Genomic DNA, 25757 nt, shown 5'->3' on the forward strand with positions numbered 1-25757 from the left:
AAAGTTGTTGCCCTAGGGTCAGCCTAGGTAGGAGCTGTGTAGAGTGGTGGACAGAGCAGAGACTTCAAAGCTGGAACGGCCTGGTTTGAAAGCCGCCTACATCACCCTCCAGCTATGTCGCCACAAGCAAGTCACATTATTACCATAATTCTGTAAGCCTCAGCTTCCTCATCTCTCGAACAGGAATCATAAGTCTTTGTTGTCAGTATTAAAAATACTACCTGTAAAGACTAAGCAGAGTCTGGGGCACCTGGGTGGCTCAGTCAGTGAAGCGCCGACTTTGGCTCAGGTCATAATCTCACAGTTGGTGAGTCTGAGCCCTGCTTCGGACTCTGTGCTGACAGCTCAGAGCCTGGAGCCTGGAGCCGGCTTCAGATTTTGTGTCTCCCTCTCTCTCTGCTCCTTCCCCACTCCCACACACTGTCTCTCTCTCTCTCTCTCTCTCCCAAGTATCAATGAACATTAAAAAAAAAAAAAAAGGACTAAGCAGAGTTTCTGACACAGCAGTGGCAGCTAGGGATGATGGGTGGTGTAACTCAAGGCTTTGGAAAAGAAATCAGCAGGCCCCTGGAATCCTCCTGGAAACACCTCCAGAACTGGAGATGGGAGCTCTGGCCCCTCTATGTCATTCCCCTCTTCTTCCCCCACCATTTCATAGTTTCTGTGATCCAGAGCCCTCACCCCACTGGCCCATGCTCACCTCACCCTCTCCCGTCTTGCGTGGCCCTCATTACTACAGGTACCGTGTGTCGAGCAACTGCTAATTAAGTGCTTTGCAATTACCCAATTCATCTGATCCCCCAAATAATGTTTATGATGCTCAGATGCTGTTGCTACCCCCATTTCACAAATGACAAAAGCAGTGAGATCATTAACTTGACCAGCCAAAAACGCAATTAGGACATATCAAAGCCAAGATTTTATACCAGGCCAGTCTGATTACAAAGTGGGTACTGATTCCACTATGTTATACTGTCATTGTGACTTCCCAGGAAGGAAAAACAGAATTCACGTGATGAAATAATTTCATATAAACTCTAAGTGCTGAAACTTCTCATCTTGGGAAGCTAGCAAAGACAATGAAAAAACTTGGGTAATTTTCTGACAGCAAAGAATCATAGCCTAATATGCATGTATTTGACAATCTTTGTGTTTCCTTGACAAAAACATAACCTAGAGACTAGACTTGGCCCAGGACCTTGTCAGGTGGGTCTCAGAGTTTTGCCTGAGTGTACTGGTAACTTCATTCCACTTTTAGCAACATTCATGCTTTCTTTTGGTCTTATTTTGCTATCCTGCTGTAATTTAATACTCTGCTCAATGTCGTGACTTGTTTGTAGATGTTACCCCTCCACAAACAGCTGGTTATATGGAAATCACTGACCTTCGATCAAAGAAACTCCGATACATCCCTATTCCCAGGTAATCCACTTTCACCTTTGTCCTCCTTTTGTATGTCAGATAGAAAGTGAGCCAAGTCTTCCCAAGTGCTCTGAATAAATGTGTGATTTTGCTTCCTTAAATAGCAAGCTCTTTTTTCCCCCCAGTTGCACTTGGCTTATGTCTTGCTGCTGTTCTGCATGGTTTACTGCTATTTTTATTTTCATTTGGGAAAAATGTCATATAGGTATAAGTCTAACAAACTTCAAGGCTTCATTTCTCTTTTTTGATCTGTCCTAATGATACGTTTTTCTGTAATTGAAATAGCATTTCCAGTATTGCAGAAATCTTCAGGCTTCTTAAATGTGTTTAAGTTTTTATTTAATTCCAGTTAGTTAACATACAGTGTAATATTAGTTTCGGGTATAGAATATACTGATTCAACAATTCCACATATTCACCCGGTGCTCATCACAAATGCACTCCTTAATCCCCATCACCTATTTAACCCATCCCCCACCTACCCCCCACCTCTGGTAACCATCAATTTCTTCTCTACAGTTAAGAGTCTGTTTCTTGGTTCATCGCTCTCTGTCTTATTTTTTTCCCTTTGCTTGCTTGTTTTGTTTCTTAAATTGCACATGTGAGTGAAATCATATGGTATTTGTCTTTCTCTGACTGTCTTATTTTGCTTAGCATAATACTCTCTAGCTCCATCCACCGTATCTATTAACTTTACATATTAGTTTTTGGAGGCAAATGTGTTCAAAATGTCAAAGGAATTTAAATAGCATTTGTTTAATATTGTTTTTAAATGTGCTACTGTGCATCTGCGGTTGTGAAGGCTATGTAGTAGCTAAAGGCTTCCAGAGATTTAGAATGAAACTCATGATCATTCACTGCTCTTATTATTGTCCAATGACGGAAGCAAAGTATTCAAACCAGTTGGATGGAGGATACAGAAGGGAAACAACGTGTTTGGTGTCTACCCTTGAGGAGCACAGGTGTCCTCTCCAGTAGCCCATCCCTTTCTGGATGCATCCATGCCTGATCTCTCTCTCTCAGCCTAACTGAGCCCCTGCTCTGGTCCACCTGGCCTAGATTCTTCCTTACATTGCCCCCCTGGGGCCAACCCCTCCTTCTTCTAATTTTTTACTCTACTTTGGCCTAGATTGACATCACATCCCCTACTAACATATACTTCCTGACAGGCAACTGAGACCTCACAACACAGGGGTGAAAGCCTCAGCTGAGATGCCAAGCAGAGGACCCTGGAGAGCCATCCAACAGGAGAGAAAGGCCAGCCACACCAAGGCTGTCAGTCATCCACGGCACCTGCAGGCCACCTTTGCACCCATTCCTCTAACCCCTAGAAGTAAATAGCTCAGCATGACAGTACACAGTAACTCAGAAGCACAGCTTTATTTCTTAGGACTCTTAATCAAGGTCAATAAATATGAAGAATAAAAGCATTACTCAAAAAAATAGGTTTACTCGTTCTAACATATAGAAGTATGGCTTCTTAGAGCATCTCACCTTGTCAATTTCATGGAAAATGGCTTTTGGTCATTTGGGGAAATTCCTTACTCCATATGAATTATATGCTTATTAAAATATACTATTAGTTCAAGCAACAGAAGCAAAGAACAACTTTTTGTTTTTTACATTTCTAAAGCATTAATAATCTTTTCCAATATTTCTCTTAATTTCTCCCTCATTGGCCCTAGGCTTTATTTTGTTGTTTTTCCGTTTTAACTTTCTATGTGGACCATGTTCTACCCGCCATAGGAACAACATCTGGAAGAGCAGCTGTGTATATAGCCAGTGCCAACTGGTCACTGTAATGCATTCATTTAGAGCTGTACTGTTCACCGGAAATATAATGCAATGTCATTTTATGTTCCTTCCTTAGCCACATTCAAAGAGGAAAAAGAAATTGGTGGAATTAACTTTAACTAAACATTTTATTAACCCAATGTATTTAAAATGTCATCATTTTGACACTTATTCAGTATAAAAGTTTTAATGAGATATTTTACATTCCTTTTTTCTTCTAAGTCTTTGAAATCAGTATTTATTTTACACTTTGGGAACATCTCAGTTTGGACTTGCCATGTTTCAAGTGCCACGTGATTTAGAGTCTGTTCATTATCAGTATATCCTGAATTTCTCTTGAGATTAGCTATTGCCATTTTTGGCATATATGCAGTCCAAGAGAACAACCCATCTGGATTTCAGTTTTCCTGCTAGTTGCTTAAATTTAGCATTCTGCTAGATAGCTGGAATTTTCCATCTGATGGCTAACTTCAGATAACAGAAAATACAGTGACATTGCATGTAACTACAGAACCAAAATGAGTACATCACTTTTGCCCCCAGTAAAATTTGAGTATTTTTCCTCAAATTTTTGTATTATTTCCATCTGTAAAATGATACTGCCTAGCTCTCATGTGTGGGTGTATGTAAATCTGGGCTTCCCTCTACTATGATTCTATGTGTTCCTTAAAGACCTTGCTATTATGTATAAAAGGGAATATGCATTTAAAACAAGGTGAAGAAGGGGCGCCTGGGTGGCTCCATCAGTTGGGCATCTGACTCTGGATTTCGGCTCAGGTCATGATCTCACAGTTCATGAGTTTGAGCCCTGCGTCAGTCTCCACAAACAGCACAGAGCCTGCTTGGGATTCTCTCTCTCCCTCTCTCTGCCCCTCCCCTGCTCATGCTCTCTCTCTCTCAAAATAAATAAATAAAACTTAAAAATAAAAAACAAGGTGAAGAAGAGATTCTAGAGCAAATTGCAGTAAATGTGATTTTTTCACCCTTTTTTTTGACATATTTTGACATATTTCAAGTTTCATACTATGAAGAGTTAAACATTTAGCCAGTAGATACAGTACTCAACAGTCATACATCTTGAGTGCTCTTGGAAGAATTACAAACATTATTGTTTCACGTAGATAAATTTCATTATTCTTGAATAGCCCTTTACTTCACCATGTGTACCTATTAATTTTTTCCTAAGGCAAATATTTCTGGCAGAGCAACGTGAGATAAATCCTGTATTATGTCAAATGTTGCCTTCTTTGAGTCCTTCTATTATTGTAAAGTAGCTCTGAAACACTGAAGCAGTAGTTACCATCTTCTTCATATAAACATATTTTAAAGCTTCTGTGTCCCAGAGTAGCTGGCTGTGTCTCCTGTGTTTAATATCTACTAAGGCAGACTGGAAAAAAAAAAAAAAAAGGTCAGGTAGTCTTGGTTTATTCTTTAGGAGGTTACAAGATTTGACCCAACACATAGTGGTTTTGTGGTTTCCCGAATCTACATTGATAGTTTATTATGTTTTTATTATCTGATGAGACTCCGCCTTTAGACCATTTATTTTACATAGAAAATATCAGATGTATTTAGAGAGCCAATGCTGGTAATTCAAATTTCTAATCTGTTTCTTTTGTATAGTGAAGGCTATACCTAGAAAAAGGAAGTGTGCAGTTGACTCATAGAAGCAAAACTGCATTCCTAGAAATGAATATGTAGCAAAGAAAATATGTATATGTATGAAATATATATAATATGACAAATATATAAATTCCTTGTTATAAATTCTTGTAACTTCCTAAGTCAGAAAATGCAAAATATTAAATATAAATGCAGGTAAAGCCCATAGAAAAGATATCAGCTTTAGCACTTAGACTGAAACTTAGACCCCTGAGGAGTGAGTCTAACATTGCAGGTGCATGAGATATGAGTTGGTTTAGAGTTCTTTTCTTTCTGACAATGAACGCCAATACAATCGGGGGTCCACAAATACAGAAAAATGTAAGTAACCAATAGATACCTGTGTATTTCTTTTCTTACAGTTGGATCTCTTGGTATCTTTTAATATGTTTACTATTAGAATTCTTTATAGCAAGTTTAATGAACCACAATTAGGTAAACTAGCTTCGTTATTACCAACTGATTGACTACTGTAATTTTCTTTTCAGATCAGAATCTCTCTCACCATATACCACATGGCTGTCTACTATTTCGGACACAGATGCATTGCTAGCTGAGTGGGGCAAAGGTGCTGTTATTACTGTCGATATGGGAGGTCACATCAGGCTTTGGGAAACTGGACTTGAACGTCTGCAGCGATCACTCATTGAATGGAGAAACATGATTGGACAAGACAGTGACAGACATATGCAGGTACTACTCTAACCCACTTTCCCTCTTAAAGGTGCATATTTATGTATAAGGTTAGTTCCAAATGGAAGTAAACCTCTGGCCTCAAAACTTAAATATAGTTACTTAAATACCTAATTTCTCATAATAGAAAAAGACGTGTCTTTTTCTAGATAGTGGGAAAGTTAAAAGGTGCCCTTTTTGCGGTCAGTGCTTAAATATACAAGTTCCTCACATCACAACATGAGAATACAAGACAATTGCTTCTGTTTGACCCCAAGCATTAATCAGCTTCTAGCATCACCTTTGCATTTGTTCTTTTACTACCATCATCTTGGGCATCTCTGCATGCTACCAAAGAGGCAGAAATACTGATATAAAACGCAGCACATTACCATAAGGTCAAAACCTTTAGACTAGAGAAGATACATATATTATGCATCCAGCAAAGATGTGTTTTTACCAACTTCCTTATCTCCAGATAATGCAAACTTAGCAGTAGATAGACCCAGCCCTGCCCTGAAAAGAAATATGGAAATAGGTCACCAAAGTGAGAGGAAACTCCAGAAATGACTCAGTCACCACCTACTCTAGTTGGTCTGGAACCAGTGAGGAAAGCTGTGTACCCATAAATACTAAAGCATATAATAAAAGGATTTATTTGTAATTGATTGATTTTAATCTTCAGAAGAAAACTTCTCTGTTTATGCTTCATTCTTATCCAGCAAGATAGTAAAGAAAGGCGGGTTCCTGCCAGCTGTGTTGCTCTGCAGAGAGCCAATTCACAAGATAAATTTCTACAAACTACTCCATTGATACTTGATTAATAATTACTATTTTGTGTGGTTATTTTTCTGATTTCCCTTAAAGGAGAATAATTGTGAATGAATAATACATATTTCTCTTAGATTCTTAAAACCTTATAGGAACATTCTGAAAATTTGACACCAATGTAGGCAAGCAACTTCAACTTCTTTTGAAAGGGTATGAATATATTAATTTAATTAAGCTAAAACAAATGTCTTGCTCTAACATAAACATGCCATTAATTGCAATGAATCTATCATAGCAACAGACTGAGTGTTGGTCACTATCCATAACAATAATTAGAAAATTAATTAACTATGGTTCTGATTCTCTTATTATCCTGAACATTAGTTTCTTCTCCCTTTGAATTAAGCTCCTCTTTTCATTACAGAGATTGGTAAATACTATTGTATTTGAATTTCTTGTATTTTATTTCAATTCCTTATGTGTCATAGAGATGAAAGGTCATATTTTTCCTATGGTCAAGAGTGTGGCCTAAATTAAGTGTCTTCCACAACAGAACTTTAAAAAGGAATTTTACACATGATTTTCATAACTGGTCTTGACTGCTACAAAAATTAACCCCTATTTGTGGTTTAGCCATACACTCTTCTTTCCCAGCGACTTCCCCGACTCTGTTGTTCATCTTTCTATTCCCAGCATAGTGACTGATACACAACAGGCAATTAATATATTTGTGTATGCTCATACTCATATATCCTAATTGCACTGGCCTTTGAAGCTATTTGACAAAAAATGGAACTGTTCTTTTAAACTGTCGCAAGTTATTCATTCATTTTTGTGTAACTGAATAAATATTTATTGGATGAATATATATAGTTATTAAGTTAGAAATGAACAGAAATATATTATCTAACATCTCAAAAATAATCAAAAGGTTTGGCTGCAGTATGCACAGCAACATCTGATCCTTCCCAGACCTAACATTTTCCAGAAAATGCATAACTTTATGTCTCCCGTTCAAAGTTCAGCTATAACAGAAATAAGACTTATTCAGGAAGAAAGTTACACAATTCACAAGTGGATGTTAGTTTCATTTGGAAAATTAGAATAGTTGTTATCCAACCTTCTCCTAACATCTCTGATGTTCCTTGATCCATTTTGGTCGATATTGAAATATATATTTATCTACATACTCAAACTGAGAAACAAATTGTAAGCATACGTCTTTATGTCTAAAGAGACAGGATTAATTGCCCAGATGGTCTGACGTTGTTTTATTTTTTGGTCGGATCTGTCCTCTTCTCCCTGCTTGGTCAATAATGAGACAGCACAGGGATGCCTGGGTGGCTCGGTCGATTTGAGTGTCCCACTTGGGCTCAGGTCATTATCTCACAGTTTGAGTGTTTGAGCCTCGCGTGGGGCTGACAGCTTGGAGTCTGGAGCCTGCTTCAGATTCTGTGTCTCCCTCTCCTTCTCTGCCCCTCCACCGCTCATGCTCGTCTCTCAAAAGTAGATAAACTTAAAAAAAAATTTTTTTTTTTTAAATTTTTTTTTCAACGTTTATTTATTTTTGGGACAGAGAGAGACAGAGCATGAACGGGGGAGGGGCGGAGAGAGAGGGAGACACAGAATCGGAAACAGGCTCCAGGCTCTGAGCCATCAGCCCAGAGCCTGACGCGGGGCTCGAACTCACGGACAGCGAGATCGTGACCTGGCTGAAGTCGGACGCTTAACCGACTGCGCCACCCAGGCGCCCCCAAAAAAATTTTTTTTAACAATGAGAGTATATTTAATTGCTCGTATATAGACCAGTTCTTGTTATTATCTACAAGTAGTGTACACAACCAGACCTAAATGGGAATCACTGTGGAGCAGTAGTAATAACAAGCAAAATATGTCTTTTACAGTTTCCCGTACGGTGCGATCCCTCAAGCTCTTCCTCATTTATGGGCCTTTTATTCAGCATATGTCTCCTCCTGGTTCAGGAGCTTGAAAAATGCCTTTCTAGAAATATTGAGAAAAGAGAATATGTTCTTAGTACCATACTTCTCGCTGGCTAAGTTCCAGCCCTCTCCCTGTTCCTGGCAAAGTAACCCGATCTCCATCTAGTGGCAAAATGGACTTACTTTACATCGTAGAAATTAAAAGGCCTGCTTTGCATTCACTAGTTTAAGGAGGTTTACACACACCTGTATTGTTTGGTTCCTGTTGGTCACGAGATGCTCCTTTAGGTCAACAGTGAAGGCTGGGCAAATACCCCACCACTTACTGACCCACTTTTTTCCTTGAGTTTTTTGAATGATAGCAAAAGAACTGTTTATATTTAGATTAACTATGTCAGTTACATGCTTTACCACTTTCCTTTATATCTTGCTTCATTTCAGCCTTCTAGAGTTATCAATTCTGAAGCCATTGTTGCTTTGAATTTTAGTTTTTGCTTAATGAATTCATTGATAGTTCTCCTTCATGAGTAGTTTGCAAGAGAGTGTTTATTGAGCTCTTCATATAAAATGTGTTCATTAATTTTACATGCTTTGATAGGAAGTGTGTTTTTCTTACAGCAAACAACTATAACAAATTCAAAGTGTCACTGTAGCTGTGGTTCTAAAAGCCCATGATTAAGAATTCATATTTATTACTTTTAGACTTCATATTTTCAGAAGCATGTGTTAATTATAAGCCAAAATTTTTCTGACCATGCTTCATAGTGTTCTCTCTAAAGCATATTTTTCATATTTTTATTTAGTTACACTTGGATTCATCCCAAGAAGGCTGTTAAAGCTACACCACAGGTTTCTTCAGAAATCAAACCATCTTCTTTAAAAAGCTCCTGGTGACTATTCTTGTGGGAACACAAAAGCTAAAAGGTTATAGCTTTCAAGTGTTATTGTCTGATTACAATAAACTAATTAGAAAGTAAATCCTCTGTATGTTACTGGTAGAATCTCTTTGAGGCCTTTGAATAGTACTTCCTTATCTGTATACTTTTAAAATGGATAGGATCTTTGAAACACAGTGTGGGACTACGACTTACTCATTCTTACAGTGAAGATAGTGCCTGGTACACAATAGATACACAGTAGAGGCATCAGAAAACATACTTAGAAAAGATAACTAATTTATATTAAGCACCACTAAGACTTTCCCCCTTTTAAAGAAGATATTCTAGGAATATGAGTAAAGGTAGTTGTTGTACTTTGGTAAACAAGACTGGCCTTTTCTTTAACTACAAGCCCAACAGTAAGGATTTTTTTAAGATATCAGTAAGATGGTAAGTCCTTCTTCCAGTTTTGGAAACCAGTAGATCGTTTCATTGGAGCTGTATTAGTACCTTTAGGTTTTCACTATGCAGACTATGTTTTCTCCACATACTCTGAGAGGGTTTACAATTTTTTGTTCTTTTTTTAAAGAAATTTTTTAATGTTTTTTTTTTTTTATTTTTGAGAGAGAGAGAGAGAACAAGTGAAGGAGGGATAGAGAGAGAGGGAGACAGAATCTGAAGCAGGCTCCAGGCTCTGAGCTGTCAGCACAGAGCCTGATGCGGGGCTCGAACCCACAAACTGCGAGATCATGACTTGAACTGAAGTTGGACACTCAACCGAGTGAGCCACCCTGGAATACAGAAGAATTCTTTCTTCTTTTTAAGGGTAGCTTATAGTTTACTCTTGCACCACGTTCTTCACTTTGGCCAGTAACTGAAAATACTTAGCAGTCTGATTCAGTGGGTCATTATCATTATCGTACGTATAACAATGTATATTTCATAGGATTGTTATATGTACATGTATCTTTGGGGATCTTCCTTGGCCCAAAAAGGCAATGCTTTTTTTTTTTAATTTTCATAAAAACATTCGGCAAGATGGTCTAGCCATTTGCCTATGCGGTAGCATTTGAGCAATCCCTCTAATGATTTTCCCATGTTTATTCCTGCTAGAGAAATTCCCAGCCATGGAAATCCATTTTGAATCTAGATCTTGAATAAGGTTTTCAGACTTGAATAAGGTACACTGGGAGTGTACTACCCGGTGCTGTGCTGATAGACCAGCCCTCTGGTGAGGTAAAGGTGGGGCAGTTTATAATGTTTGCCAATTTCCCTAGTGTAACTACTCCCTCCGTGGCCGATTTCACGCTTCCAAAGGTTAATAATCAACTTGCTCGATTTCTGAGTATTTAGCAGCCATCAGAGAAAGGAAAGAAGTACTAGGAACACAGACAAGATGGTGCCATCTTATCTCTGGGAAGTGCTGAAGCCCATAGTTGTCCCAGTTACAGACTGGCGATGCTCTTTTTGAACCACGAATACAGTTTGAGCAAAGAATTAGAAAGAAGTCTGCAGTCAAGTAGGACGACACTCATGAGTTCACAAGTACAAGCCTCCTTTCTTATAAACATCATTTCAGAAGGAAATTACCAGATTTTTACAGTCCTCCAGAAGCCGTGCTTCCATTAGATCACAACTTTGTCAGTGATTGCTAAATATAACTAAAATTAAATGAGCGATCACCTCCCTCAGACAAGCAGATCAACAAGCTTATGACTTTCAGGGAGGCCATGAGTTTTCATTAACCTTTTGTGCATATCCAACAAAAATAATAATCCTACAAATTATAATAATTGGGAGTACTATAGAGTCTTAAACTAATATTAAAAACAGAAATAGCACCTAGCTTCCTCATTATAGAAAAGACCTAACCTTAGGAAATTGCTTTTCAAATCATCACTGACAGAAGCATTTCAACTCCTTTCTCTCATGACAGGCCTTAAGATCATTCTTTTATATGGTACTATATCTTCAGTGTGTGTTATTTAACAATATATCAGCCAGTAAAGAAGTAATCTTAGGAATATTTAAAGTATAAGGAAAACAAATTAATTCTGTAATTTATCAGTTATAAATTAAGATGTCAAATGCAGTGAATATGTTGACAATTAATGGCTCTAGAATTTTTATGATTCTGAGCCTATTATGTATATAGTTACATGTAATCAACACATCACATTGGCTACAGAAATAAAATCCTCCTGTTATATTTATAAATAAAATTGTAATTTTATTCATAAGCAAGTATAGCCTATTGGCTATGCTTCCCAGTTATAATATAAAGATAATACCATTGCACCTTACAAAGTTGTCGTAAGACTGAAATGCATCAGTACCTGGCACAGAGTAAGTAAACAAATAACAACTAGAAACTTAGAATTTAGAATTTGGGCCATAGAATTCTTTAATGCTTATATGGAAACGCAAAGCCAAATTAAAAGGAAGCAGTGTTACCCAGTCACCTAATATTAAATCATGACCCAATGAGTTACATAATTCATCATCTATCTTTGTGTTATAAGGTGTGAGGTTTGTTTATAATCCTACTTAGGAAAAGTTTTGTCAGGCCCAAAAAAGGAATTTTGGTCTGTGCCTAAACCTGTCAACTTGAGGAAAAGCAGGAAATGAATGATAGGACAATTGTCAGCAGAGGATTATAGTGTTTAGCCTTATTCAAAAGACAAATTAGAACAGGACCAGAAAACACACAGCAAATATATACATCATCTTTAGTCCTGAGTTCTGAGAACAGTGAAAAGAGCAAGTCAAATTTGGAGTTGTCTCTCTTAATTTTTCCATATGCAGTACTCTTTGGTCTCTCCTTATAACATTCCAAAAATGTCTCTCTTTTTATTTTCTATTTCCTCACAAGGTCAGGCCACAGGTACCATTCTCTAACCTCTCTGAATAATCCCACCCATTCTTTCATTTATTTAATTAACATTTGCTTAGTACCCAGAATTGCTAGGATAAAGAAACAAATAAGATACAGGTGCAGACCCAGGGAACTTACAGTCAAGTAGAGCTAAAATGAAATAAGTTGTAATGCAATATGGCAGATAAACTGATAGGAGCATGATCAAAGGATCAGAAAACAGCCTAACCCCAGTTTTTCAGGAAGGGGAAGGAACTCTTGATAAATCAAATGCATGTGATTAGTTTTGTCTCTTGCCAAAATCCCAGTAAAAGAGCAATAAAGGATCAAAAAACAGTCGCAACCCACCGGGGCAAAGAGAACTACAGACGCAGCAGCGCTTTGGAGGATAGAAAATAAATGGGTGGGTGATAACGGAGTTATCAGCTGGAGAGAGCTGAAACCTATTCTTCCAGAGGGGGAAGCCGATAAGATGCAAGCTGCCGTACTCTGCAGAAGCCCACAAAGCATCAGGGCTTGAAGGCACCATGTACCTCTGAAGGTTGGAGTGCAGGGTGGCACCAAAAATTGGGAGATGAATTGAAATTCTGTATAGAGACCATTTAGATAGCCAGATTTTCTCCTCTATTTTGCACCTGGGCCACTGGCTCTTCTCTAGGCTTACCAAAGACAGGAGCTGTAATGGAGATTTGTACAATTGAGGACAAGAATGAGACCATGTAGACAGTGAGAAGATAAAGTGAAAGTCTACTTTTCTTATATAGATTCCATGAAGCTGACTTCCACGTTTATACCATTTGAACAGAAGAGTAGAAAAATCCTTTCTAGAAACTGACATATCCAAAAGAAAACCTTTCTGATCTAGTATTTGGAAGTTTCTCCTTAGTAATCTTACAAGAAGACCCACTTATTGTTGAGACCAGCCTTTATGCAAAAACTTCAGTCCACTTTTTAATGCCTTCTTCTTAAATATTAATGGATAGCCTCTTATACAAAAAAAAAATGGAAATGAAATGAACAGAGAAAATGGAGATGATGCAGAAAGAAGAAAAACATGTCACAAAGTGACAATTGACATTCTCAGACAGGCAAGAGAAAATTTGATGATCATAAAACAAAAATGTGATGCTTTTTTAACATAGGAACCTTCAAAGAACAAGAAAGATGTCTTGGAAATTTAGTACTGAGTAATGTATAGAAGTGTTGAATCACTATATTGTATACCTGAAACTAACATAACACTGGATATTAACTGTACTGCAATTAAATAAACAACAAACCAAGCAGACATGGTATATGGAGAAATAAAAAGTGGTAGCAAAAATAAATTCAATAGGAAGGGATGGACATTCACTGGCTAGTGCTTCGCTTAACCAAGTCAACTTTCAGAACTGCATTCGTTATATGTGTTGTCTCATATCTCTATAACTCATTTTAAGGTTTAAAAGTTAAGGGGCACCTGGGTGGCTCAGTCGATTAAGTGTCCTACTTCAGCTCAGGTCACGATCTCTCAGTCTGTTGAGTTCAAACCCTTCATTGGGCCCTGAGCCCAGAGCCTGGAGCCTGCTTTAGCTTCTGTGTCTCCCTCTCTCTTTGCCCCTCCTCCACTCACACTCTGTCTCTTTCTTTCTCAAAAATAAACAAACATTAAAAATTTTTTTTTATTTAAAAGTTAAAAGACACAAGGCCTGATTGGGGGTTAAAATGATTTTCTAGGGGCACCTGGGTGGCCCAGTCGGTTAAGCATCCCACTTCGGCTCAGGTCATTATCTCACCATTGGTAAATTCGAGACCCGCATCAGGCTCTGTGCTGACAGCTCAGAGCCCGGAGCCTGCTTCAGATTCTGTGTCTCCCCGCCTTCTCTCTCTGCCCCTTCCCCACTCATTCTCTGTCTCTCTCAAAAATAAACATTAAAAAAAATTGCAATAAATAAAATGATTTTCTAGAACTAGTTTCATTTGAACCTCTGTAGGACTTGCTGATAGGAAGATAGGGGTAGGAAAATGGATCTTCTCCCATGGACTTCTGCTCACTTTCCAGGCAGAGCACAGCCCATGTATTTCCCCCTTGACCTATATAGCCAAACAACAGAGCTGTCGATACTCTCTGCTTCCATCAGAAAACTGCTAAAAGCATTGGATCCCATGGAGAAAAGTACACTGTATCTGGAACAGGAGTGTGAAACCTTCAAGCTGTAGGGCAGAGCAGACAACCAGCTGGGACCCAAAAGCCAGAGGAACTAGATTAGTTGGTCTGTCCTAGAGGAAGCAGGCATTTTATTCACTTAGAAGTTGCTTTTCTTTTCCAAATCGCTGTGTTCTCATGATTTTATTTAACCAGTCAAGTATCAATCTTATTTCAACCATGTTTGTATACCCACAAAAAAGATCACTGCATCTTTTCGATTAATTGATTTATCAGTAATTGTCTGCATATAAATATAGTGAAAACCTTTAAGTATATTCTCAATAGGTACTAGTGAGTCACCTCCCAGCAACAAATTTCAAGCAACATTTGACACCTACAGATACAAATATAATTACGTATTTGTCATCATAAATACTTTTTTTGGTGAGGAAGAAGTTTTCCTGTCATGTCATTATATCTATAATCTAATGGCTGTATTAGTTGAATCTCAGTTCCTTAAAAGCTCTGTTGGTTCCCCCACCTGCATCCGGTATTTCTAGTTGATTTTCATATAACAGCAGTGTATATACTCTAGACCTGGCTTCAAGAAAATAGCAAACCATAATTTCCCAGGGAGATGGTGGTGATCCAAGCTGTAGAATTTCTTTGTGGGATAGGCAGGTGGTCATCTACTGAATTACAGCAATTCTGGACAAACAATAGATATTTGAGTCCCTTGGGAACTCAAATATCTATTCCCATTTGAGAACCACCATCCAGAATGTTCTTGTGGAGCACTTGCTCTGTACCCACCAATGAAGGACCTGTGGGGAGGTGGTGGAATACTAAAACATAAAGCATGGTTTCTACCCTCAGAGAGTTTATTCTATGTGATTGGGGAGTTGAGGCTGATAGTCATGAAACAGCAGCATGTAGTACAAAACAATGTGTATTTCAATGGTAAATTGGGGAGTTTTGACCCTGTGCTATAGTAGTTCAGAAGGGAAGTATATATGTATGATGAAAGTTGTAAGTGAAGGAAATGGGGCTTGGGTTGAACTTTTATTTTTGTCTTTAGATAGTTCAAAAAGAGAGGTCAGAGAATTCTAGACATTCTGAAAATCATACCACAGGCAGAGATATAAATGAGCACTGTGTGTTTCCTTAATAAGAGGATGATTTGTGCCATAGGCATGGATCACAACAAATCCAAGAGTGACCTGGTGCAGATACCAGAGGAACAGTAAGCAAATATCACAGCCAGTGTGATGTACGCACAAAGCCCAGGGGGAAAATCCAGGTTGAATACCAACTATCCCAAGGAGACAGTGGAGGGGATACCAGAGCAGGGGTGGGTATTAAGAGCTGGGTCTGGGACCACCAGACACACACCCGCTGGGGGATCTCAGAAAACAGGGTGCGATTTAGTTTCAGCACAGTCTTGCTGGCACAGGACACTTTTAAAAGCAGTTGAAAGGATTTTGGTCTGTTTAGGCATATCTATAGCATATTATAAGACAAAAAACTAAAAGCAAAGGGTATCTTCTGGGGAGTGGTGTAAGAAGGAGTCACCCAAATAGGAGAAATTAGGATGTGTGAAGATCCAATGAGGCTTTTAGGTTTCTTACTCCTAGGATTTGCAGAAGGTCCTTGAGTAGGAAAAATATAATAGTGGCGGCTAGATCAGAAAGAAGGACTTGGTAGTGATGTGCAGTCTGGGAAAGAACCCCGAGTGAACTAGGGCAACTGTGAAGGTGGGTATGGTTTGGTGGGGAAAAGCTGAATATGGGTCATGGAGGCAGACATTATGGACATTTCTAGTTTGGATATCTGGCAAAATGGCAGATCATTGTAGGAACAAGGAAGGTTGGAGAGGAAATAGGATTCAGGCATTTTGTATATGCTGAGTCTCAGGTAATGGTGAGATACTTCATTAACAGTGTGCAGTTAGTAATTGGAAATAGATCATTGGACCCAAGATCAAAGCTAGTGAGAGTTACAATGATCTTTAGCATGGAGCTTTTAGCTGAAACCATGAAAACAGTTAGATGCTAAGGAGAATAGAGAGAAAATGAGCAGAACAACTGAGCTTTGTTTTTAGAAAAACTTACAGTTGTTTTTGAAAGCATATTCTCAGAACCCTCTTTAATAAGGAATCCATGTTCAAGCTGTTGGAAGACACTGTAACTTACTAGCCTCTTAGAGATGAAATTACAATTAGTGAATATCTGGCTTTGAGAAGTCCCAGTAAAGAAACCTCTTTAATTTATTTAACTGAGTAGTCCCCAAATGTATTTAGAGTCTTTTTAATACTTCAACAAGTTGCCAGTCTTTATATTCCTGGTTTTCTTTGCTTCAGTTCACCGTGCACGCTGTGTAGTAGATCTCTTAGGACAAGACCTTCATGCTAATTCTAAACCTGACTCATGATACAAGCATGTTGCATGACATTTATGACTTCAGAGAATAAATCTGGAATGCTAGGGTTGACTGTTAGAAGAAGAATGTATCCCTATACCTTTGAAGAGAGGACCTAGGCCTTAGGCTCAGCTCAAACCAAGGGCTCAATGTACGTCATGTGACCTAGTCTCTCTCCTCTTGGCTCTGCTTTTTTCTGGCTTCATTGTTACAAAGCCTTTCTCCATTTAGTGGCAGCAATAGCCCTGATAGCGCTAGGTAATACATGGTTCTCACAGCTGGCAATCTCAGTAAAAGGGGCACGTCTCTCCGAGTAATTTCTTTTTTTTTTTTTAATTTTTTTTTTCAACGTTTATTTATTTTTGGGACAGAGAGAGACAGAGCATGAACAGGCGAGGGGCAGAGAGAGAGGGAGACACAGAATCGGAAACAGGCTCCAGGCTCCGAGCCATCAGCCCAGAGCCTGACGCGGGGCTCGAACTCACGGACCGCGAGATCGTGACCTGGCTGAAGTCGGAGCTTAACCGACTGCGCCACCCAGGCGCCCCTCTCCGAGTAATTTCAACACAGTCTTTAGGGGTATTACAATAGGCCCATGAGGTCACGTGCCCATCCTGAACCAATCACTGTGACCAAAAGGACAGAATACTCTTAATTGGTCAGACTTTGGTCATGCATGCCTTCACTCCTAGAGTTTGGGATGAGCGAGGGCTGTATCAATCCCATCCGAACTACAAAATTATGAATTAGGAATAGGGGAAATACCCCTAAAGAAATTCTGAATAAGCAAAAGACTTGACCATGTGTTTTGGGGGGGGGGGTTGTTGTTTTTGGTAGTTTTGACAGCTAAAGCCACCCTCTTGCAAGTGACAGCTGATAACCTTTCTAGGGTTGGGCTTCCTGGAGACCAGAACTATCATCGGATTCATTTTGTTTTGCACTCAGCACAACATTCATAAAACCTGACTTTTACCAGATGCAATATGAAGGTAATTAGACCAGTGATGACCTATAGCATTCATTAATTTCATCTTCCACTTAAGTCCTAGAGTGAATACTTCAGAAACACATACTTACCTTTCTAAACACATGTAAGGCAGACATAAATATTCTAGTTACAATTGTCTTATGAGACTTTCCAGTTGCAAAAGTTCTGAATAAAATTGTCAGGTCTGTCTTGACAGTGCTCTGATGGCATTACGGTGGGTTTTTCCTCTAATGAAAAGAACTTACTAATATTGGATCATTTTCATTATTTTTTTTTCTTTTGGATATTTCTGTTTTAAGAAGCAAACACAACACTATTAAAGGCCCTACATTTCACATTGCTGGTATGGGTTGAATAATCCTTTCCATAAAGAGGAATGACATCTATAGAGCCCTAATAGGAAAGTCTAAAACTTAATAGGTTTTGTGCTAGCCAAAGGGGAAAGTGCTGCATTTGACTATGAGTCACCATTACCTCAACCACTCTGCCATCATATTTACATATATAAGTCATTGCCCAGAAAGGGGAAACCCTGACATAATATCAGAAACAAATTTCATGTGTTCTGAATCTGGTTGGAGTTAACCCGTAGAACTCCAACAAATATATAAGGACTATTTAACAGCAATAAATAGAAGTTATTATTGTTACTATGGCTCTCTTAATACTAAAATACAATATTTTTCCTATCCTATATTCCAAATTACTTAGAAGTTTAAAAATCAGTTGATTATAGGTATAAGCTTCTGACTGCTCCCAAGATTAAACAGACTTCAAGATTCTGAATATAATTCTCCTCATTCAGTTTGAGAAATATTTAGGTAGGTAGGTACGTAGGTACATAGGTAGATAGGTAGGTAGGTAGATAGATAGGTAGAATAGAAAGAACATTTATATTTATTTATTTTTATGTTTATAAATATGAGACATATAATATGTCTTTATATATATGCATGTGTATATATATAAAACCTTTCTAAAGTTGCAATAGAATATCTTTTATGAAATAGGCCTTGATTCTTCCACTCTGAGTTTTTCACTGTTTCTTCTAAACTTTGGTGAATTTGAAAGAAGTATATTGTTTGTTTAGGACAACTGCTGATAAAAACAATAGAAAAGTGGGGCCTCTGGGTAGCTCGGTCGGTTAAGCATCCAACTCTTGGTTTCAGCTCAGGTCATGATCTCATGACCTTATGAATTTAAGCACCACGTAGACTGCCTGGGATTCTCTCTCTCTCTCTGCCCCTCCCCCACTCATACTCTTGTGCATGCTCTCTCATAAATAAATAAGTAAATAAATAAATACTTTAAAAAAAAACAATAGGAGGGGTGCCTGGGTGGCTCAGTGGGTTGAGCATCCAACTTCAGCTCAGGTCATGATCTCGCAGTCTGTGAGTTCGAGCCCCGCGTAGGGCTCTGTGCTGACAGCTCGGAGCCTGGAGCCTGCTTCCGATTCTGTGTCTCCCTCTCTCTCTGCCCCTCCCCCACTCATTCTCTGTCTCTCTCTCTCTGTCAAAAATAAATAAACATTATAATAAATAAATAAACAATAGGAAAGAAAAGCATTCCCTTCAGAGCCTTAAATCCATGCCTATTTATAAGTTCTGTCTTCAAGTATAGACAAATAATTTAATTTTTTATTTTTCCTCACCAAATCTAATTACATATTTTAAAACTGTAGGGGCGCCTGGGTGGCTCAGTCGGTTAAGCGGCTGACTTCGGCTCAGGTCATGATCTCACGGTCTGTGAGTTCGAGCCCCGCATCGGGCTCTGTGCTGACAGCTCAGAGCCTGGAGCCTGTTTCAGATTCTGTGTCTCCCTCTCTCTGACCCTCCCCCATTCATGCTCTGTCTCTCTCTGTCTCAAAAATAAATAAACATTAAAAAAAATTTTAAACTGTTTATCTTTCTCTCCATATATTTTTTTCCATGAACCACTTGAAAGTAAGTCAGAGACATGATACCCCACTACCTCTGAATGCTTCAGTGAGTATTTCCTCAAAACAAAAGCACTCTCCTACATAACCACAATACAGACCTCAAAATCAGGAAGTTAATGATGATACATCATTAATGTCTAATCCACAGAGTTTATTCAAATTTCACATGTCCCAAGAGCATCCTTTTAGCACAAAGAAGCAATCCAGGATCATGTTCTCTGTCAATCCAAAAGTTTCTCATCTTTCCTTGGCTTTCATGACCTTGACATTTTTGAAGAGCATAGGCTAGTTACTGTATAAAAATATCCCTCAACTTGGGTTTAACTAATGTTTCTGCATTGTAGATCCAGTTTATGCATCTATGGCAGGAATATCACAAAAGTGATGCTGTATTTCTCTCAATGTGTCCTATTAGGTGGCACAGAGTGTTGGTTTGTCCCATTACTGGTGATGTTAACTTCAAATATCTGGTTAAGGTGTTATCTCCACTGTGTTTCTCCACTGTGAAGTTAATATTTTTTTCCTTTGATAATTAATATATGTCTTTTGTGAGCTTACATTTTGAGACTATGTAAATATCTTATTTCTCATCAAGCTTTCTTTTATTAATTTTACCATCCATCAATGATTCTTATTTGAATCAACTATTATTACTGTGGTTGTCAAACAGTGATTTTTTTTCCAATTTTATCATTTCTTCTACATTAACAGTTGCCATTCTAAGCTAAGGAAGGACCCTCCCTTCTTATCCCTCTGTTTTTTTTATTAGTATTACCTCATGGATTTCTACCTTATTTGATGGGTGATAGTCTATTGCCACTCTTATTTATTTTGATGTTCAGATTGTTCGTTTAGCCAGTGGGGACTCCTTCAAGCCAGTTCCTTTGTCCCTTTGACATGCTTCAGTCATTTTTTTAGTACTTCTTTAATTTGTGGCATAAAAAGTAGATCCAATTTCTTTTGTCTCTGATTTTCTGTGCTGGTATAAATACTGTTTCATTGGGCGGTTTCTCTGGGTATTATCTGTTGACTTAGATCACCCTGTTAATAAAAAAGAAGCATTCTAACCTACTTCCATTTAACCAACTCTCCAAATTAACCTGCTCTCTTGAATGGATGTCCAGAGCACCCTGAACATTCACAGCTCATCAGCTTCCCTCCAAAATTCCCTCATACTTCTGTTCCCACTAGTTGAGTTGTGCTTACATTTGACAGGAAATGTTTTAGCAGAGCCTTCAGGTTGAATGACCCATGCATAACAGTTATAATCAGAGAGTCTCAGAATGTTCTGTCACTCATAATCATGTATATTGGAGAAAAATCAACAAAGATATGAGATCATATAGCCACCATATATGTTGAATATTTTTCTTCATGTTATTACAGAGTTAGGTTCTGAACAAGGCCTAAGAAATCATCCATTATAATCTTTCAGTCTCATTTGGTCAGAGAGAGAGAAATAATTCTTCCTCTGGCCATTGGCCAGGGCGTAAAATAATATTATTATAGGGGCTCCTTATTATTGTTATTTGATGCCTATCTACCCATCTTGCTACACTTTCTCATTAACTTTAAGTAGCTTCAGATTTTTCTTGTTCATTTGGCTGGAATTATTATTTCTACTGACCACACGAGGGTGTCTGTGAGCTTAGAACAGGAATATTTCAGATAATTTCAACAACTAATAGAACTTCCATAACTAATAACTGTTGTCATTTCACTATATTTGGAAGTTAAAATTTAAAAAGTAGTTGAGGTAGCCAGAAGACATGAGTCAATGCTCTCTCCATTCGAAGACCTTTGGCTATTACATGAACGGCATTTATGAGAAAAATTCAGAACTTCTAGTGAAGTTAGGCTCACAGAATTTTCTCAGGTCAGGAATTAAGAGATCCCGATCCTCTTCCTGGTTTCACCACTAATGTGTGACTTTAAGCGGTCACGCTGTCTCTGGACCTTAATTTCTTGTTCTATAAAATGAGATAGATTGTAAACTGATCCTTTAGGCCCTTCCACAAAAGGCAACAATGAAGATAGGATCTAAAAATAAGACATACATCAGGGCATCTGGGTGGCTCAGTTGGTTAAGCATCTGACTCTTGGTTTCGGCTCAGGTCATGAGCTCATGGTTCATGAGTTCAAGCCCTGCATCGGGCTCTGTGCTGACAGCGCAGAACCTGGTTAGGATTCTCTTTCTGTACCTCTCTCCCTGTCCCTCCCCTGCTCGCGCGCACACTCTCTCTCCCTCTCTCTCTCTCTCTCTCTCTCTCTCTCTCTCTCTCTCAATCTCTCTCTTTCCAAAGTAAATAAATAAACTTTAAAAATTTTTAAATTAAGGTATACATTGAAGAACTTCTCCATACTAGTGATTTTCTTTTAATTGACTGCTTAGGATATGCTAGGTGCCATCAATACATAACCACCATTATATTGTTCTATTCTGAGGTTAGATTAAGTACTTTGCCCCAGATCACTCTCCTAAACAACGAACAAAGCTGAGATTTCAGCCTAGCTCTCTCCAACTCAGAAGCCCATGTTTTTATTCCTCTTCACCACATGGCTTCCCTAGGTCCAAAAGACTAGTTTCAGTGGAGATTGTACCCTTAGAGGAGAAAATCATTCTTTGTCTGTCCTGGAGACCAAATGCTTACAGGTGCTAGATAGGGAACACAGATCTGGAGGGTCTGAGGTAAACAGGAAGTCATGCCCCTTCGAACTAAGAGGGCAGTCTCTACTTCGCTGTGGCCATGTGAGAATGCAGGCTCAACTTGGACAGTTTCAAGAGAAGACCGAAATCCAGACTTTTAAATGAAATCTCATTAATTTGAAAATTTGGCAACAACTCAGCATTTTTTTGTGGATAGAGTGATGACAGAACACTCCAGGACCCACAGATCTCTCTTTCTTCTCACCAGGTTGGGGATGTATCAAGAAATGAAACCCCATTCCCTTACAAGCTTTTTTCAAATAACTTACCTATGTTGGTAAATTCCCTTACTTGCTCTACAAAGTTTTTTAGTTCTCCTAATTAAATTAGGGGAATTCTAACCCCCCAAGTTTAGAATAAAAAGTCAAAAAGATGGGCAATCTACTGCCATGTTATATACCTACCCTGAAATTAAAAAAAAAAAAAGGAATCTACCTAAATCAGAGGAAAGGAAAAGGGGGAAACAAAGGGAGAAAAGTAAACATAAATATCTCAAAATATTATCCAGGCATAAAGAGATAAAAATCATGTGTCTTCTTCCTAAGTTGTGTGCATATCCTCTAAGAAAAGCCATAGTATATCAAATGTACTTTTTTTTTTTTTTTTTTTTTAGTTTGTATGCTGTTTAAGTTATAATGAGGAGTAATGTAGCTCTTAATTGTAAGGGGAGGAATCTAACTGGTCCCAGGGTGGTTTTGTTTAATGCATTTTATGAGTGACAAAGCAAAATTCTCTACTCATGACAAGAATGAGAAGGATGAAACTAGAACGCTCTCCACATAGCTCTTCCATGTGCATTTTCATGTCCTGTGTCTTCCCTCACATTGTCCCCTCTGGCTGGGATGCCCATCACCCACTTCTGTGTCTCACCCTTCAAGGCTAAGCACACATGGCTCCAGCCTATCCACCCCCAGCTGAATTCATCCCTCCTTCCTTGGTATCACTGTGCCCTGGCCGCATGTGATCTATAACTGTTGTGTGTCAGAAGGGCAAGCTGCCCCACAGCAGAATTTTGTCCATTGACGCATCTGCCTGGTAGCCTGACATGGGACCAGAGCTCAATAAATTTGTGATGAATCAGTGAACCAATAAATGAATGTATGATTAATTGGGGCATTAAAGCTTTTATAAGATCCCTGTGAGGGGTCATAAAAGTTGCAAACTCCTTTGGTGTTTCTTAGAAGGCTACATCTTTTGTTTCTGTAAATGAGCTCACTGTTCACAAGCCGACTATTGCCTAAGTTGGCAGAGAACCAAATGGTAATAAATCTCCCACCCTTTCTTTTTTCCTACACTTGTTACTTTGTGGCTGCATCATGAACACCTGTGAACCAGGTGGCCAAAACTGAGTTTAATTCCCAGTTGTGTCCAGTCCCTTAGGCAAGTCATTCAACTTCTCTGGAGCTCCATTTTTGCATCTGTGAAATGCAACTACTCAGAGCAGCTACCTCACAGAATTGTTGTAAAAACCAAATGAGATAACATATGTTCAGGCGCTCTGTCTGCAAACTGTAAAGTAGTCTATGAATGTGAGATGTATTATTTATGATAATTAATCTGTATGATAAGTAAAGGAATGAGTATAGAGCATGGGGAGCTAATTTTAAACTTCATAAAAAGCTATTGAATTAAATTTGAAATTTTTAGGAATCCTGTTGAGTATATGTAGTAACCCTTTCATTGAGGGAGAGGGTAATACATTTGATCCTAAATTAAATGGATTGGGATGAACAGTCCAGGGATTTAGATTCTTTCCTGCCCCAGCCAGTTTTGTGGAGGCATGATATTTGTCTCAGTGATCATTTTAATTTACCTCTCATTCTTGCAAGAACCACTGGTAGTAGAATGTCTTCCTTGTGAGATGTGAGGCTGAGTGTATGCATAAAGCATTCTAGTATATCTCCTTGACCTCTAAATTCTATGCTTCGATATGTCTTTTTACTGGAAGTAAATTCTGTTTTAACACTAAGAAACATTATAAAGTTGGAAGTGCATCTTGGTAGAAATAAAATGCTAATTTTATTAATTAAATTAATAATTTTTGTAACAGAATATATTTTATTATACAATAAATATATAATATATGTAATAATTTAATTAATAAAAATAATTTTATTTTATTATTTTATTTAAATTTTCAAATTAAAAAAAATTTTTAATGTTTTTATTCATTTTTGAGAGAGAGAGCATGAGCAGGGGAGGGGCAGAGAGAGGCGGGGACAGAGGATCTGAAGCCGGCTGTGTGCTGACAGCAGTAAGCCCGATGCAGAGCTCAAACTCGCAAACCACAAGATCATTACCCGAGCCAAAGTCAGACACTCAATCAACTGAGCCACCCACGCACCCCACCTTTGGTAATTTTAATATTGACGGAAAAACAATAACCTGGTAATTAAATACTAACAATAAAAAAAAATCCTTAACAATACTCAAAATATTAAGAACAAAAAACCTGCTATACTTAAAATTATTCACAAAAAAAACATAAAGTAAAAGTAGCCCACAGGAAATACAGCTAATATGATTTTCTGCCTGACTCTAACTCATAGGTTGTTCATCTAATACAACAAATGTGCCTCGCTAGCATTCTATCATAGTATTCTCGAGTAACTAAAGAGTTACATTACAATATCTAATCCTTGCCTAAAAATGGAAATGTGCTTGAGGTCCAGAGTCCTCCTACTCGAATCCATTCTACATAAACTGCTGAATGAAATGTTCATAAATAGTAGCTATGAACATGTCACTCTAGGTCAGAAACCTTCAGAAATCGCATCACTGTCAACCTGAGGTAGAACCTGCTCTTGCCGGGGTTCAGGGCCTCCGCAGCATGCTCCAGCCTAGAAGCACCCAGTTTCCACCACATGCTAAACTAGTGGCTATTTCCCAATAGAGCCCATCCTTGCTCCTTCTGTCCTTAGGCTCATACAGACTTTCCATCTGCAGCCCACTCCCTTCTGCCGATCTTGCTTTCCTCTTTCTGTGGGTCACAGCCATCCAGTCTCACAGGTCCATCCCAAATGCTACCTCCCCTGACCCACCCCACCCACTAGGTCCTTTCATATGGTACTTATCACGACCTACCTTGAATTGCTTGTGAAACTGCATTACTCTTCTTTGTAAGCTTTTGAAGTATTTGAAGCTAGGGATTGTGTTTTCCTCATATTTATTTTTTCTAGATCCTGGTATGTATTATACGTAACAAATTATCAATAATTTTAAAAATTAAACCACTTAATGTGCAGCAATGATTGGTATTGGCGGTTTAAGCTGAGGTGTTTCTCTTTAATGACAACTTTACTGAGATATAATTCACCCCTTAAAGTACACAATTCAGTGGTTTTTAGTATATTCTTGGAATTATGCCACCATCAGCACTAATTCCAGAACATTTTCATCACGGAAAAGAAATTCTGTACCCAGGAAGTAGTTGTTAGCCATTCTGTCTTCCCCTCAGCCCTGGCGACCATTAATCTACTATCTATCTCTGTTGAGAGTCTGACTCTTGATTTTAGCTCAGATCATGATCCCAGGATTGTGGGATCAAGCACTGCATTGGACTC

General features: G+C 38.4%; 1 protein-coding gene across 2 annotated transcripts in view; it reads left to right on the top strand.

Annotated features, from left to right (window-relative positions):
• The window catches only part of VWA8 (von Willebrand factor A domain containing 8), a 369166-nt gene that overhangs the window by 268288 nt on the left and 75121 nt on the right, over positions 1–25757 (top strand). For both annotated transcript variants that reach the window (XM_040448547.1, XM_040448546.1), the window contains exons 36-37: positions 1341–1422; positions 5367–5571. In XM_040448547.1, the coding sequence (XP_040304481.1) occupies positions 1341–1422; positions 5367–5571 (287 nt within the window). The remainder of the gene's footprint in view (positions 1–1340; positions 1423–5366; positions 5572–25757) is intronic.

The sequence above is a fragment of the Herpailurus yagouaroundi genome, unplaced genomic scaffold (genome assembly GCF_014898765.1).
Source record: "Herpailurus yagouaroundi ecotype Mexico unplaced genomic scaffold, PumYag 197, whole genome shotgun sequence".
Classification (NCBI taxonomy): domain Eukaryota; kingdom Metazoa; phylum Chordata; class Mammalia; order Carnivora; family Felidae; genus Herpailurus; species Herpailurus yagouaroundi.